We start from the raw sequence: 16,986 nt of genomic DNA, 5'->3' as shown, positions 1-16,986 counted from the left end.
TGCCCAATTATTATAAGGAAAATGTATAAAGAGTTTTAAAATTGAGATTTTAATAACAAGAACATCAGAAAATTTTGTATATTTAGATCTTTCTAGTCAGTTTCACACAAAAAACTTACTACAAAATACAATATAAGATCAAATGACAATAAAATAATACTGTTATTTTACAAGAAATGTGCTTTTTAAAAATGACACAATTTTACTAGACAAAAAATATCATGAAATCATACAAACGTTTTATTTTAAAAGACAAAAGCGTAAATGATTTCTTTAGCTTGCCTTGATACACCCCTGTTGTCCATTCATGTGTGTTGGATTACTCAAAGGTTAGATACTGAGATGGCAGAAGTGACATTAAAGCTCAGAACATTTTTCACTTCTTTCCTTATCCTTTCTTATCTCTGCCTGAAAACGTGATTCAGTAGGCAACGCTCCAATCATCCGTCTGAAAATTCATTTAAATGAACTTCTCCGCGAGATATTTATCCAGCAAAGTGGCAAACAGACGACGGACTATCAGAAAATTAAAGAGCACGTAACAGTTTTTAGGGAGGCGTGTGAAATTAAAATGGGACAAAACGGTGTGAGGCGTTGCGGAAAAGCAAACACTCCAAGATGTTCCCCGAACAGATTGGGCTTTTATTTTTATTTCATTTATTTTTTTATTCAGCTTTTCTGTTCATTAAATCAATGAATAGACAGCCTTCTTTCTACAGGGAGCTTTTGTCACTGAAACTCTTTTGAATCCTGCATGCACTGTGATGACTGCAACATAAGGGACTTTTCATATAGCATTGCATGCCTTAATTGTTAAAAGTTAATTTCAGTGAATGCCGCGGGCCGCAAAAAATGAGCGTTGGGGCGTAAATGTCCCTCAAGCCATAGTTTGGACACCCCTTTTTGACCTTATCGGTGACCTCTGAGGCAGTAATAGTTAAACCCCAATAATTCTGCGTAGTAACGATTCCCCCACCCCCAACACACACACACATCAAAAATATGAGCTACTTTGCTCCCTTTTTATTCATTATTTGAATTTCACAATACAAAGCGGTGCAAACGATTGACAGAATAAAAACATTAAAAATGTCACCAAAATCTCGTTTTCTGTTAAGTAAGACGAAGTGTGGTTTAATCATGGAAAATTGCCCTAATTTTGACTTGCAAGGCTTTGAGAGCGACTCCTGTGCGTATCTATGAATAGAAGTGTGTCAGAGTGAAAGCTGGACTAAATAAAACCAAACGAATGCAAATGCACAGCATGTGTAATTGCACATGATTCATGAACTCCAAAACGCCAGTCGCGGCTGCGATACCCGCGATAATGCCATTTCCATCAAGGGCGTCATTCGTGCACCCTCCCTCCCCGCGTTACCACGGCAACAGCGTGTTATTAGCTTTGACAATCCTCAGTCATGTTAATGCCAGGGAGGAAGGAAGCAAGGACGACGGGATGCCACCTAGTGGGATGTGACTAACCCACATATCTCAGCAGCAATTAGCATTAGGCTGTACAGTAAAGTGACAGGAACTAATTCCTAAATACTGTAGCGACATGAAAGAGGAGGGAAGTCACCCACAGAAGAGGAATGGCGTGTCAGTGGCAAACGGATCGGCGCGGGCCCACATCGGCGCAGGCCTCTCCAATTACTTCAAGGTTAACTGTGATCCACTAATAACTTCGGGGAACTGGAGAAACAAAACATTGTTAGCTAATTACATAAGCAAGCCATTTAGACTGATTGATGCAACTTATTATCCCGCGCTCGCCTTCTCGCTGGCCTCGCCGTCTCGCCCTCCCTTTCTAATTTGCTCTTTCCATATATAGGATAAGGACGCGGCTTCATTTGGCAGACGCCTTCGCCAAGGAGATCGGTAGACAACGGGATTCTTCCCTCCGCCCCGATTGATCATCATCTGGAGCCAAACGCTCCCGCGTGAAGTCACAGACGAGGTAGGGGTCAAACGATGCAGACCACCCTGATGAACTTAATTCATTAGTAAAGCATCCATTGCTTCACACAGCCCGCAAATAACAAAGAACTCTTAAAGCAGAGGACGGGCCGGGGTCATTTATATTTATCATGGTTTTTTATTCCATGTCTCCCTTGCCCCTGCTGATGTAATGCTCAAAAGCGACACGCCCGCTCGCCCATGCAGACGTCCTGCGTTGTTGTTGATGTCGTAATAACAGATCATCTTGAATTATCTCTTTTTTTTTTCTTTTTTTTTTTTTCTTTTGCTGGCCACCATTGTAAATAAGCTCAATAGAATGTGTATTAGGCGGCGGCAGTGTCTCACGCCTCATGAATATGATTAATTGCAACAGCAACAGAGAAAAAATGGGAAGAGAAAATATTAATTTGCTTCGGCCATGAGCTTGGGTTAGCTTGTCGGTGATAACGAAGGAATGCAAGGGTACATGCGGCCAATTATTGTACGTTAATGTCGATTAATAAATCACGTAAGAAAAGGGGGTTAAGATAAATAACGCATTTAATCTCACTTTTCTATTTGTGCACTGCAAGCGACAAAGAACTTCTCCGAGTGCCCATCATTTGTGGTACAAAGCTTTTGCTTATCGCCGGAGCACTTCAAGCCTACGATATCACCTTCAGGCATAACAAGCGAGAAGACCATTGCTAGCTTGAGTGCAACGGTTCAACAGTTCAAGTGGACTTAGCCTCACTTTTAGCATCAATATTTCTATTTCACAAATGAAGAATATTGTTGTCTTTTTCATTTGTTTTGAATATCAGCAACAGTTTGAAAGCACCTGCATGATTTCACTTAAACAACAAAGTCAACTTCAGTTCATCGATGTCATTCTGTCTTTGAATTAAGACAAGAATTTTTTTTGACTAAATAAGTATAGTAATCGGCGATAAGTGCCTGCAAGTATTATAGTACTTATCTACATTTCCAAACTGAACAGAACTAAAAAGAAATTCACAAAATTATACACCCATACTCTAGATTAGACTCATTTTTATTGTCTTTGCACAAAGTACAAATACTGAGACGACGAAACCTTAGTGTCCATTAACACTCAATGGGTTCCACATTTGGCACTCAGCATGCTATACTGCTACTTCTCTTCAGCAATGGGTCAAATGTGAAAAAAAAATGTCTGTGATTATTGTCCGTGTGACAAATTGAAGTTTTAGTTTGGCAGCTGCTCCACTCAGCTCCCCTCTTCGTGCCACTACTGGTTTAGGAGTCCCTTTTGGTCACGGCCAGCAATGAGGCCTTTGCAATTTGGGCTGGGGTAATATTTCTTCCTTCTCAGACATTTTTTCATTAAAAAAAAGAAGAAAAAAAAGATCCACTGCAGAAGTCTGCGTAATTTGTTGATGTTGCACCCCAAAAGGCGTCATCTGTCGTCAAACAACAACAACATATTATGGGAAAGGTCATGCGGTGGACAACAAATGGAAGAGTGTGGATGTTTTCTGACATCAAAACATTATTTCTGTGTGCTATACTTCCTAGAAAGAAAAACAACTAGCAATCATGTGGTTTCAGCCATTGTGCCACTAAGCTGAACGAGAGTTTTCACTGGGCACTTGAGTACACTTGAGAGACAAGCAAACGTAGAGTCTGACAGCAAAATATTTGATTTGTGGGCTCCCAAGTTTGACAATCGTAGAAAAAATGAACACAAAAGTGATGCACAATACCGTAAAGAAATGCCGATTATCAACATTGCTGTTACATTGCGCAAGGACAAAAAAAGACAAATAAGAAAAACAATCACACAACACTAACAAACCATCTGTTGTGTACACAAAATGTCTCACCAAGAAAATTGAAAAGAAAGGAGCCATGCGCTCTTAGCGTTCACATGCGGCAGGCGTGAACCCAGATTTTGACAATCACTTGTGTAAATATGGACCAAAGCCACCCCGTTCTGGTCCCTACTGGGAGTTGGCCCAACTTTGATGCTTAACCGCGGAAGCAGCATGTGCCTAATTTTTTTTGTGGGTAGTGTAAAGATTTATGCTCCATTTTGTAAACCCAACTACACAAATGACGGTGGCCCAGAAGGTGAGTTTCCCCAGAATAAAAAAAAATTGCAAACCCTAAAAGTTTTAATTGTGTACCGTTAATTATTTTGCCAGTCATTCTAGGTTACCGGCATGGATAATCAAATAAGGATATTAATTGTAAGTCAACAAACTATTTTTCGACTAATTAAGTAAAATTGGATTTGCCTGACAATCTCTCATGGCACACTAGTATCCCCTTAAGGCAATCAATTTTGTAACGCGCCTCTCACCCATATTCATCTGGGATAGGCTCCACTTCAACCGCAACCCTAATGAGGACAAGCACTATAGAACAAGGATGGACAGATGAATGCAAGGCATCCAAGGAGTGCCACAGATCCCAAACGCTTTCCGAAATCGAAACCTAGTTTCTACGATCCAGCCGCTTTTAGCACTTAGGATGTGGCTGGTCATGTGGAGAACTTGCAGCACAATAGCAAGCCTCGTTTGAAATAGCAAGCACGTAGCAACGCGGGGGGGGCGTTTAATAGAACTCCATTAAAAAAAAAGTGACCCTGCGTAATAGCAAGAGCTCATGAAATGACTCTTCTCTACAGGAGAGAGAGAAATGTCCTCTTTCTAATGAACTATAATGAAATGCTCTATAAATTGCTATTTAGTTTCTTTGATCACATTCTTCAAATTGCATTCAGAAGTGTGAGTTGAGGTGCTTTCTGTGTGTGTGTGTGGGGGGGGGGAGGTGAAAGAGGAAGGGGAGTCACAACAAAACGTTGCCCCCTAGCGGTAAAATAGCTGATGCTTTCTCACCGGTGATAAAAGTCTTTGTTCCGTATACAGCATTTCTATTCTGCAGCCAAGTCTAAACAGTTCATGAATGTAGATTGATTTTTCAAAGGGCATATTTGCACAATTTGTATTTTATTTATTTATTTTGCGTACAGCTTCCCTTTAAATCACCTGGAGAATTCATAATTAATGAATGCTGACATTTTCACTTCTGTGGCCCAGTTTGAGTCATTTATAAAATCCACTAATGCTCCTAGTAATTATTTAAAAATAGCTGTGTGTGATGGCTGCAAACGTGCGTTGTGTAAGCTTTAATTAAGACAGTTTCATGATCCAAAGTAATTTGTTTTTTTATTCTTTCTACTTGAAATGTTAGCAAGCTATCTGGATCAATAGCTAATGGTAAATGGATGGATGGACGGATACTGAACAGGATTTTAGTAGAAGCATATAAAATATTATTTTCTCAAGTGACATTTGAGAAATCCCAATATTTGCTCTGTCACTGCAAATTTAGCTCAGACTTATTTTTCTCAGTGAAAATGAACTACGCAATACAAGCAGACAATCAAGTCACTGTGACACAAGTCACCGCTTGGCAAATTTGTTATCAAAAGTGAGGAGCACAAATGTCACCGTGTGCCGTTAAGAGAGGTGATGCCACACGAGTGTCTCTTGACCAGTGGTATCTGTGTGCCGGTTGCCCGGCAACGCCGCCGTGGAGAGCCCAGATTCCCTCTCACTTGGCAGTCTGTGTACGAGGCTTAGCAAAGCTGCTGAGCCACACAACACTAAATAATGACTTGCTGTTTCATTTAGGACGTTTGCTCTGCCTTGGAAGGATGATTGCCTCAGGTCAGGTGATCGAGAGTGTGCGTGTTTAAGCACTGCGGAGGTTGTGCACGCTCCTTAACTCCTACCAAGCGTGCATACAGTACTGTGGAAAAGTTTGAACTTTTTTGTTTTAATGACTTTTTTTTCCACTGCAGTCTTTGATGTAAAACAGTAAACAGTGGGATGTATACAGTTAGCGGCTGATTAGTACTAAACAGTTTCTGAGAAACTTTGTCGAGAGGTGGTGCATGGGTCGAGGAAAGTCATTACATACAATGAGCCTCATTTACTAATACATGCGTAGGAACGTTTGTACTTTGCGCACAAATTGAGCAGATTCGCAAAATCACCATTAGACTTAGGACAGCTGCGTTACCCTAACCCATTTTGTTCACACAACTGTGCCATATGTTGATCTGATTTTTTTCTAAATGACAACATTTCTACAAATGTGTTTTGTCGAGTAGAAAAAAATGAGTAAATCAGACAAAGAATCATTTTTATATTCACTTACACTAAAGAAGTCGCATTGGAACAAATGGTGTCTTTTTTAATTTTCAACAGCTCTCAATCTGGGCATAAAAACCTTGGCGTTCCATACAAAGATAAAGACTCCAAGTTTTTAAGTGGCTACATCTGTTGTGACAAGAAAATGGCGACAATTAGTTATAAATGGAGTCTTATCGACGTGAAACGGCAACTCATACCCAAACTGTCTCATGCGAGGTGCACTTGGTTACACACACAAAAAAAACACACACATTTTATCGCAAAAGTGTTGATGAACGCAGCCCCGTGGCTCAATTTGACAGGTCAGTGCGCTACTATTTGACCTACAAGGAGTGTATAATGAAAGCTAGCGCATTGTATTGATTGATAAATGCATTTTTCCCTCTGTGTTAAATCGGCTATCTGTCAGATGACCGCACGTCACCGAGGGCACAAATTTGACCTCCTTTCTTATTGCCTGCCATTTTTTTTTTCATATATATGTGCCCTGAATACACCTTCAAAGCCTGGATGAGTTAATAACTGAGCAACTTTACATGCTGGAAGTGCAGAAGGAGATGTAAAATATATACGCTGAAGATATATTTCCATAAAGCATATTGCCTTGATGCGTGGGAGCTTTGTTTAGAGCCTCATGCACACACAAAAAAAGGCAACTAATCCTCTCCATCCGAGCTTTTATCACTGCTATCAAAAGATAGAAGAGCAGCTTCTTCTTGCTTATTTATGGTTATACCAATGAAAGGCAACTCACTGCCCATTTCAGTCCCTACCCACTCCTTGCCACCTTCCCCCACCTACTCATACTAAAGAAGCAAAATGGTTGAATGTGTCGTCAGTTTTAGGTCCTTGGCAGCACTTTTGGGGATGATTATCTCCTCTGGAGTGGCCCTCAGATAGCTATCATGTCATTTGTGACGATGGTTGTCTGATGCTCGTTATCCTTGCAGGCGGCTTTTGGAAGTGACCTTTAAAGATAATGAGGACAGTACACGCTCACACACTCTGTGGGTTTTCAAAGCCATCTTTAAATCGCCTATACGTGAGCTCACCAGACGTAACATTAGGTACACCTGAGCAGTCTAATGACATCCGACAGATGAGTACAAAAAGTGATTCCTACATGAGTAACAGTTGTAGTTATACAAGAAAAAAAAATTCTGCGGATTATTGCACAAAAAAATTATTTTTTTTTTCAATGGCAGATTTGAAGACTGTCTTAAACTGACACAAAAATGTTTGTTCGAGAAGTCCCACTTTTGATAGGAGTTGACCTTAAATGAACCATGTTGTGATTTAATTTACAAAAAAAATGAGAAAAATGTGAAAACATTAACGTGTCAATGTCGTATAGTTCGGATTATTGTTAAAGTCAAAATAAAATCTATAAAATAAATAAAGTGGGAAATTAAGATTGAGGATTCCTTACGATTAAAGTCTGCCACTTTTTACACGCGTTATATGTTGTTATTCTTGGCTGCTCACTTGCGTAAATGAAAGAGCCACGTCAACACACCCACAGCTCTGCGTTACACTTTTGCCCTCTGTGGCGGCGTCAGCCTCCTAGTTGTATACACAAATGTAAATGACATAAAAGATGGCAAGCAAGAGTGACAGCAGCCTGCAGCTTTTTTCTTTTTCTTTTTTTTTTCTTTTTACCTCTGCCATATAATGGCTCCTTCTTGCGCTTCCCCGCCCTCGTTTGCATGCAAGACACTCAGCCGAGTAACCTGGGAGTCTTCAAAGGCCGTCTCCCGGGTAATGGAGCAGCATGAGATTTTCCATCTGATCATCACTGACTGCCGTCTTGATCGTGTCGATTCCAACTGGGACAAGAGTTCTGCATGTTAGCAAACTCCAGCAGGAGTTTCATCTGAAAAAAGGAATTTGCTCGGGTTTGACAAATGAAACGTAATTGACGTTCCTTGATTCAATTCCACTCTTTTCTTAATGATTCGGTGAACGGAGCAGGACATTGTGCAGGCGGGACAGACAAACATAAACCATCATTATCTCTGATGAAGCAAGGAACCATATTTGGTACCTTAAGTCGGAATTTAAATTGGACCCTAAGTACCTACTTTATTATGAGGCAGAAGAAGCACATTTTGTAGCCAATCAGGAAAGAAAAATTATGAAAAATTCCAGAGATGCAAATGCGTTGACCCCCAATTGCCCCAAATTATAAATTTCACAAGTTAGTTTTGGTTTGGAGCAAAAGCTGCCACAAAACAGATATTGTGAACCTTTTAACAATTTAACACAAATGGTGCAGCAACACAAGTGTTTTTTTTGTTGTTGAGGCAAATGGACTATATAATTTTTTTTAAAGCCAAAATGAAATGACTTGCTTCCAGTCCGTGCTAAATGAGAATGCAAATTCATCCCTCTATTATATTGATATTATATATATTGTTATATTTATATATTAGATGTATGTGTTTACGGTAAAATGAGCAGTTACCAGACTATTGGTTCTGTGGAGTGATCTCAGCCCACTTGATTTTTATCTTTTGGAACCTTTGAAGGTGATAGTGGATCAGGATAGGAACTCCAGCTGTGCTGCTGGGGAGGACACGCATTGAAATGTGTTGTCCAAACATTGGTGGTCATGTCAATAATAAATGTTTTTTGTAGAGCATATAATAGAATTTAAAATGATTTGGAAATTCATGAAACACCCTGTATCCATGTTCAGAAGCTATTTTTTCAATATAGTATTTATTTTTGGCTTGCAGTTTTAGGAGGCAAGATTCAGAGGAACATGTCTCAGCATATTAAACAAGGACAGCTACTGGATCTATGTGACATATAGTAAAAGCACATCATTAAACATATATTGATTCTGATGTAACTCTTAATGAGAATTTACAAGTACATGAATGAAGTTCCAAGAGTTTTTTTTACAATCACACATTTATTGGGAAAGCCGCACTAAAAAATATATACAAATACACATCAGCAAATGCTAATAAACACTGAGCAAATTTTTACAAGTATTCACAGTTCACATGAGGTTAAAACTCAAAACATAGTCGCGACCTCTGATTCCGTTGCCACGGTTACAATATTTGGCTTGTGGAGCTTAGGGTCATTCTGCACCTGAGACAGGTAAGGAGGAAGGGTTCCTGTTCTACCCGTGTAGTTCTGCATGTCGCCACTGTGAGGTTTCTTGGGATTGGTCGCATAGCCAGACTCCTTCCAGGAGTGGGTGTAGCCGTTCAGATCATTGAAGAGGATTTCAGGGGAGAAGCCGACGGCGTACGCCAAGTCTCTGGGGTTCCTGAAGCACTGCGGCGGTATCGCACAGTAGGTGCCTTGGCAATCTCCCGCTAAGCTGTTAGTGGTGCTGGACGAACCTAAAAACGAGTGAGATAAATAAGGATTCGATTGGCTCTTACATGCGTGTGTTTCACAATAACCCAACGGTTCATTGGGGACACTTACTCGAATGAGATCCAATAATCTTTTGAAGAGATAATAATGATTACTTTTAAGGACTATTAATTGTACTGTATTTCCCAGTAAGTGTCTATATTTGGCCCATATTAATTACACCAGTATAAAATTGCAAGGATGAATTCATTTTACAATTGCACTTTGTAGTATTGTAATGACTTGCGTCTCTGTTATTGCTGTTAAAGAGTGATTAGATAGTTGTCTCACTTGGCTTTAAAATGTTAGATACGTAAGAGGGTTGAAATTTTAGAAACAGTTCTCACTGTGATGCAGTAATGTTCTACTCTGATGCAGACTACAAAACTCGCTCATACAATTTTGACTTACTTCTTAGATATTTGTACATTATAATAACTTGATTGAGTGGTTCGTGAGGCTAGAATTTTTTTTCTTGTCGTATATATAAATACGTAGCTTTCCTGTCAACTATTACTTAGTGGTAAAAAAAAAAAGACTTACTTTTAAGTCTTGGGTGAAAGGTGCTGAAGCTCCTCTTGCCAGCGTCTCCGCTGACGTCCGAGTCCGAGTCATTGAAGTCGCTGTCCCCTTTGCCGCTGTCCTTCACGCTCAGCTGGTCAGTGTTGGTCGTGCCACTGCAAATCAGTACAGGGCCACCAGTGCAACACATTAGCTTGATTATTGATGCCTCCCTAATATAACCTCTGATAACCCAATTGCACACATGGAGAAGGAGTTTTGGGTTAGTGCGTCTGAGCCAAAAGAAAATCCTTCTAGCAGGATGGTTTGTTTGAGAGATCCATGTACCAAGAACAAAGTGGTTCCTGCAACTGTGGGTGACACTTACCTCACTTGTAAACAATACTTGTCAGCTTGCCATATAGATGATGGCTGGAAGTGCTTTGAGGGAATGAATACCTAAAAAAACCCAAATAAAGTTGAGTTATACTTTTAGATACAAGAAAAGTACAGATTGTGTTAAAGAAGTGAAAAAGACACCTTTGATTCTGAGTCGTTGCTTCTTTCCTCATACGAGCAGGAGTCATCCAAACTCGAGGAGGTCCTTTCCAGGAAGAAACCTCTCGAGCCAGTGTATATGTTACCATGGGTGGACCCGGGGGGCGGCCTGCTGTCAAACAAATTGAGCCGGCCTTCCCTTTTAGGTGGCCCTGCGCGGCCACGGCCTACTTTACACGTGACCACCACGGCCACGATGGCCACCAGCAGCAGAGCGCACCCGCCGCTTAGCAGGATGATGACTACCAGCGAGCCATCCAAGCCCGCTACGATGCCTTCTTCATCGCTTGAACGCAAGACCACCACGGCTCGGTCCTCGTCGGGGTCCGTGTCAGTGACCACGAAGCGCACGGTGGCGCTGCTGGAGAGTGGTGAGCGGCCGCGGTCGCTTACAACAACGACCAGTTCCAGGATGTCCCCGATTTGGGCCTTCAGCCATTGTTTGAGGGTGATCTCCCCGGTGTCCTTGTCCACACTGAATAATTTGCGGTCGCCTTGTAACATGTGGTAGGACAACTCTGCGTTCACGCCGTCATCTGTGTCTTCGGCAGAGAGGCGCAGAGCCAGATAGGAAGCGGGGGCATTCAAGGGCAGCGGGATATCGGCGGAGTCGTTAAACAACATGGGGAAGGTGAAATACGGGTAGTTGTCATTCTGGTCCACCACTCGGATTTTAATTGTCGACGTGCTTGACAGTGAGGGGGACCCTTTGTCTTCCGCTTGGATGACCAGCTCGACTTCATGGATGCTCTCATAGTCGAAGGACCTGGCTGTGTACAAAGAGCCCGTTTGGGAATCCACAGACACGAAGGTGGAAACCAACGACCCTTGCACGTCAGACTCCAGAAGCTTGTAGGAGACTTTTGCATTCTTGCCCAGGTCAAGATCGCGGGCCACTACGGTGGTGACGTAAGAACCTGGAATGTTGTTTTCTATGATTGAGACTTCATACGCCGACTTACTGAACAGAGGTTCATTGTCGTTCTCATCGGTGACCCGGATGGTGTACTGACGCACTGTTTTAAAAGGTGGGCTGCCCAAATCTTCAGCAACGATAGTCAGGTTATACTCAGGGATCCTCTCCCGGTCTAGAGCGGCGGTGGTGACTATCATGAAGGTCTCCCCGTAGGCTTGCTGCAAGGTAAAGTCTTCGTGGCCGAGAAGGCTGACTCGCACGTAGCCGTTGGAGCCAGAGTCCAGGTCTGAGGTGCTGATGAGGGCCACAAAACTCTCTGCGGCCGCAGCCTCTGTGATGTACGCCACATCGTCTGCACTGGCGGTCATGGGCTTGATGTTGATCTCAGGCGCGTTGTCGTTCACGTCCACTACGTCAACTGACACCTTGCAACTGGAGGACGCAGGCTCTGCGCCCAGGTCGGAGGCCTTGACATGCAGCTCGTAGGATCGACGCCTCTCAAAGTCCACACGGGCCCTCAGTGTCACGTCGCCGGTGTGCGGGTCGATGTGGAAGACGCGGGCGCCTTCTGCCGAGATACCGTCAAAGGCGTACATCACCTCGCCGTTGACGCCCTCGTCAAGGTCGAAGGCGCGCACCCGTACCACCCGATGGCCCACCGGAGCGTCCTCGTTAAGCTCCACCTTCAGCGAGCCATGCTCAAAAATAGGCCCGTTGTCGTTGAAGTCCAGAACCTTGATGCGAACCGTCGTGGAACCTGACCTGCTGGGCACGCCTCCATCAGTTGCAGTTACCTCCACCAGGTAGGAGTCCTCCATCTCCCGGTCCAGCTCCCTCACCAGAACCAGCTCGGCAAACTTGACACCATCCTCCCGCTCATGCGCCTCCACGGCAAAGTGGCTGCTAGGGGAGATGTTGTAGCTCTGGATGTAGTTTTCACCCACATCCGGGTCCACAGCAATAGGCAACGGGAAACGAGAGTCCAGGGGCAAATTCTCCAAGATTTCCAGAGTGCTCTCATTGCGAGCAAATGCAGGGGCATGGTCGTTTATGTCCCGCACTTCAATCTCAACGTGGATCAGCTGAAACTTTTCATTGGAGAGAGCCACCACGTCAAAGGTGACAAAGCACCGCGGGGTCCGAGGACACAGCAGCTCGCGGTCGATGAGCTCAGCCACGCACAAGAGCCCGTCGGCCTCCCGCATGTACACCACCGAGAAGTTGTTTTCCTGCATGAAGCGAAAGGACGTGTCAGGGCCTTCGGCGGGGTCGATTTTCAAGTCTCGGGATAAGTTGCCTATTTCTGTCCCAGGTGCATCCTCCTCATAGGTGAAGTATCTTGTTGTCGTGGACTGGACCTTGTAAATAATTAAAGTCAACACAAAACAGCAGCGAGCAAGTGTTGCCATATTGTTAAAAAAAAAAGTTTTACTCATGTAAATCACAAATGACCTGAGCAGACCTCAGCTTGTGAATAAGTGCATGCTTCACACTTGCAGGCAGGCTATAAACTGGGCCGTATGTAAATGAGCTGACCCATCCACCAATGGCCTGACACCACACGCCGCCAAAAGGGGGCACTTTTGGCTTATGACGAACTGCTGCTTACCATTTGAGAGGCAAATGTTTGACTTTTGGCGCCTTATCATTCCAAAAGTTGTCATGTAATTGTTTACTATTTTTCATGATTACCATTCCTACTCAGTTTTGTTCTACTGATATAAAAAGTATTAATTTAAAAAGAAGTATCAGTATTAGTGCAGCAACCTGTAGCCATAAGTCATACTTCCTAATAATCTGACCTTCTCATCTACCTTATTAAGGGAAGTGAAATATAAACATCTCTGTGTAATGCAGTGCAATTCCACATCACAACACAATAATACACATGTTGTCAAATGAGTCGCTTTCATGAATGCAAAATTATTGATTACTGCTTTCCATTATATCTGCAGGTGTCCAGCAAATGTAGAGATTCCAGATACACTGAAATTCTATTATGCTGTTGAACATGAACAGAAAACATGCTCTCACCGTTATTGTTTTGTGTTTGCACGTGTGTGTGTGCGTGCGTGCGTGCGTGCGTGCGTGCGTGCGTGCGTGCGTGTGTGTGTGTGTGTGTGTGTGTGTGTGTGTGTGTGTATAAATGTGTGTGTTTTCATAGGCTGCCATGCAAATGTGCACTGACCCATCCATTGATGGCCTGGCAGCGGTCCACCCAAAGGGAGCGGAGGCTGCCAAAGAAGCTTTCAGGTCAAATCAACAATTATCTGATGTAAAAGTACAACTGCATGACAGCTTTTTGACTGCTATAAACCTTTGTTGAGCCAGATAGCATATTGGGTGGGTGGTCAAATGGACCCAGCATCTCTGTATGAAGCATTATAACCACAATCTGACACAAGAAATTGAGTAGAACCTTCAAAGTTAACCACAAGTTGTATGTATATGGATGGCTGTTAGCACATCTATCCATCTTTTCCCTTGTCTATTAAAAGCTCTTTATAAAGTACATCCAATAAGTATAGTTCTTGCAATTCTCATCATATCTCATGCAAATATTAATTAGTCATTGAATTATTGATTGAATCTTCTGTAATCATTTAGCAGAAGATGATTTGGCTTCATGTTTACTACTAAGCTGACAGACAGTATTTGGCACTGTTCTGCTGTGTTCCATTATTTAAAACTAATAATTCACCACCTCTCCTGCATATCATCAAGCAATGCAGTGCGTGCTCACCACTAAAAACCAGCGACGGCCTCAGCAGTAATCAATAGACTTCAATAATCCAACGCGTACTCATGAATCAAAAGCAAAGTGGCTTTAAAAAGCTTAGTTAGGCGATTAACTAAAGAGGAAAGTTAAGGTTTCCACATTAAAATGCAGCTTTGTATCATCGCCGAGGCTCACGAGAAGAAATCCACTTCTTGACATTCATAGAGTTCAGCCTCTCTGCGACTCATATCATTCTGTGCAAACAGAGTGTGAGGGTAATATAAAGGATGAGCAAGAATGTGCCTTTGTCTTTCTCTTTCAAATAGCAGGGGAGGAATATTAATGCAGCTCTTCAGACCTCAAAAGTGTCGTTTGCGCCGTGTTGTTGCGGGGATACGCATCACGCTAATTGGCCTGTAATTAATCTACTATTTAATAAATCAAATTTAATTCAAACAATAGTTCTAAAAAACAAGTTGGGGTGGATTTTTTTTTTTTTTTTTTGAAGGGTGATAAGAGAATAAAAAGCCAACACACACACACACGTCAATGTGCAAAAAAAACATGAGTCAAGCAGACTTTTGTCAAGCATATGGGTGATTAGCCCACGCTGATTAAAAAGCATCCTCGGCCCTTCAAAGGGCCCTTGACGCCTTTGCAAATGTTTGCGTTAAATCTGTCTGAGCCGCCCCCGATGGGGTAGCAAGGTGTTAAAAAGCACACAATAAAGAGAGGGGGAGAAACAGACGGCACAGGAATGGTTGTGATAGTGAGGTGAGAGGTGCTAAGAGAGGGTGAAGATGCAGGTGATGGGTACTATGCAAGCTGATTGTGAAAATCTAATTTACTTCCTTCAGATAATGTGCAAAAAGGACACACTTCTTGCTCGTTTTTTTAAAAACGATGCTGATCTGATGTGGATGTATTGACTATAAACTGCTTTTATTGTTATTTCGATGTCATTTCAACAGAAAACAGCTGTTGAATGGTAGAATGAAAGGTACTAAATACAACAATCAATGGTGGATGGAAGTCAGCATGCTTCAAGTAAATCATTTTTACTATGATAAGGCATGAATTCACTGCAACAAATTAGATTTTTTTTTGCTCCATAACAAAATCCACCAATGAACAAAAGAACATTTAGAAGCTTTTTGTTTAGCTCCAACAATATTACACCATGAATGATGTGTATTGCTAACAACTAAAACTGCAAAGAATTTTTATGTATTTATTTATTGATGTAATTTATTTATTTATTTCTCAAAACAAACAAAAATGTTCAGCCCAGTGTTATCGTACGTTAGGAAAATTAGCACCACGTCATACAAGATGTCTAAAAAAAAGTGATTATACTGAAATAATAATGATTAAGTGTGGTGGTGTACTTTGAAATTGTTTTGCCTGCCACTATACGTCGTGTCATCAATACTGGATATAGATACTTATGGAACATTTCAGTGAAATTGGATGATTGGTTTATCATTCATTAGCACTAAAACACCACCTCTACATTAGCACTGAGGCCTCCACATGAATGAGGTTTGTATTCATCATAACATAATGTATTGAATAAAAAAATAATCATAACAATTGGTGTTTGATGACAAGGCAAAGAGAGCAACACAAAACGTGTCCGGGCTGATCCACTGATATTTTACACTCAAATTAGGTTGTGCCATTCTCCTTATTACAAAGCAGCATAAAGCAGAAGGTCATATTACTGCACATTGTTGTTTTAAATCAAGCAAAGTTGCATGATTATGTTGGTGACTCGACATGGTAATGGCATTATTAAGCGCCCCACTCAAGACTTTGCGCGTACACATCACAGGAAATGACATGATCCCTAATGCCTACTCATTTTCTTCCATCTCAGTTATTTTTACATTAGCCTCCCTTTTTCTCTAAATGAGGTCTGAATGAATGTATGAACCCGGAGCCACAGCTGTAAAAACGCATGTAAGTTACTCCTGTGCCTCTCTACCAGACACGTGGAGCTTTTCTGCGCAACACCTCCACGTTGACTGATTCTTGGAAATCCAGGATTTGATGGCTATGATGAGTCTGTGGTTAATACAGAATTATTAGCCAAATTAGTTGTTTGCCAGTAAGAGGATTCACATTTTAATCTGATCATACGTCTCACGTGCAAATCAATGTGGCAAAGGTGCCAAAACAACAGCAGCTGTACAGTAGATTAAAAACAATCAGAAGACCCCCCCTGAATTGTAATTCTTTATTTTTGTTAATCCTATAAACGGAAGTTTGTGTAGTGTCTTCAGTGCTAAGACATTTGAAGATAACATTGGCATGTGGGTCTATTTTTTTTGGCATTTTGAATTTCATTAAATAGGATACTGGGGGCGGCATGAAAATGGACCACAACATCCCTTTGGAGCCTGGGTGAAAATACTGAACAAAATCAAAACAGCATGGGAAGTCAACATTAGCATTTGTGTTTTGGTTTATTGTTTCAGATTTTATTCAAGGAGGGTAAGTCAATGTTTACCTTTTTTTGTGTGTGTGTCTCACCTCTGTTGTGCTTCAAAACTGAGCCCAGCAAGGAAAACAGGCCATTGCAGCAAAATGGAGACTGTGGAGTTCAATTCAGTACTGCAGTGTCCAGAGGTGATTCATATTTTAAAAACGTGGAGGAAGCCAGAAAATACTGGACCTTCTGTGGAGGAAAGCATTGCATCATCCAAAGCTGAGACACAACCGGGTAAGTTACCATTTTTGTGTCTTTTGTCATTTTTTGCAGTGTGCCATGG

General features: G+C 41.8%; 1 protein-coding gene across 1 annotated transcript; it reads right to left on the bottom strand.

Annotated features, from left to right (window-relative positions):
- Nucleotides 1–9,167: 9,167 nt before the first annotated feature.
- On the bottom strand, nucleotides 9,168–12,902 carry pcdh8.1 (protocadherin 8, tandem duplication 1). Its single transcript, XM_085920757.1, has 4 exons — nucleotides 10,560–12,902; nucleotides 10,408–10,478; nucleotides 10,062–10,195; nucleotides 9,168–9,502 (listed from the first exon to the last, which is right to left on the bottom strand). Exons 1-4 carry the CDS (start codon nucleotides 12,900–12,902, stop codon nucleotides 9,168–9,170), a joined length of 2,883 nt encoding a protein of 960 aa, XP_085776883.1.
- Nucleotides 12,903–16,986: the final 4,084 nt, after the last annotated feature.

This window comes from Syngnathus leptorhynchus, chromosome 9 (genome assembly GCF_054491065.1).
Source record: "Syngnathus leptorhynchus isolate UIUO chromosome 9, UIUO_Slep, whole genome shotgun sequence".
NCBI lineage: Eukaryota > Metazoa > Chordata > Actinopteri > Syngnathiformes > Syngnathidae > Syngnathus > Syngnathus leptorhynchus.
This window is presented reverse-complemented; position numbering and strand designations above follow the sequence as displayed.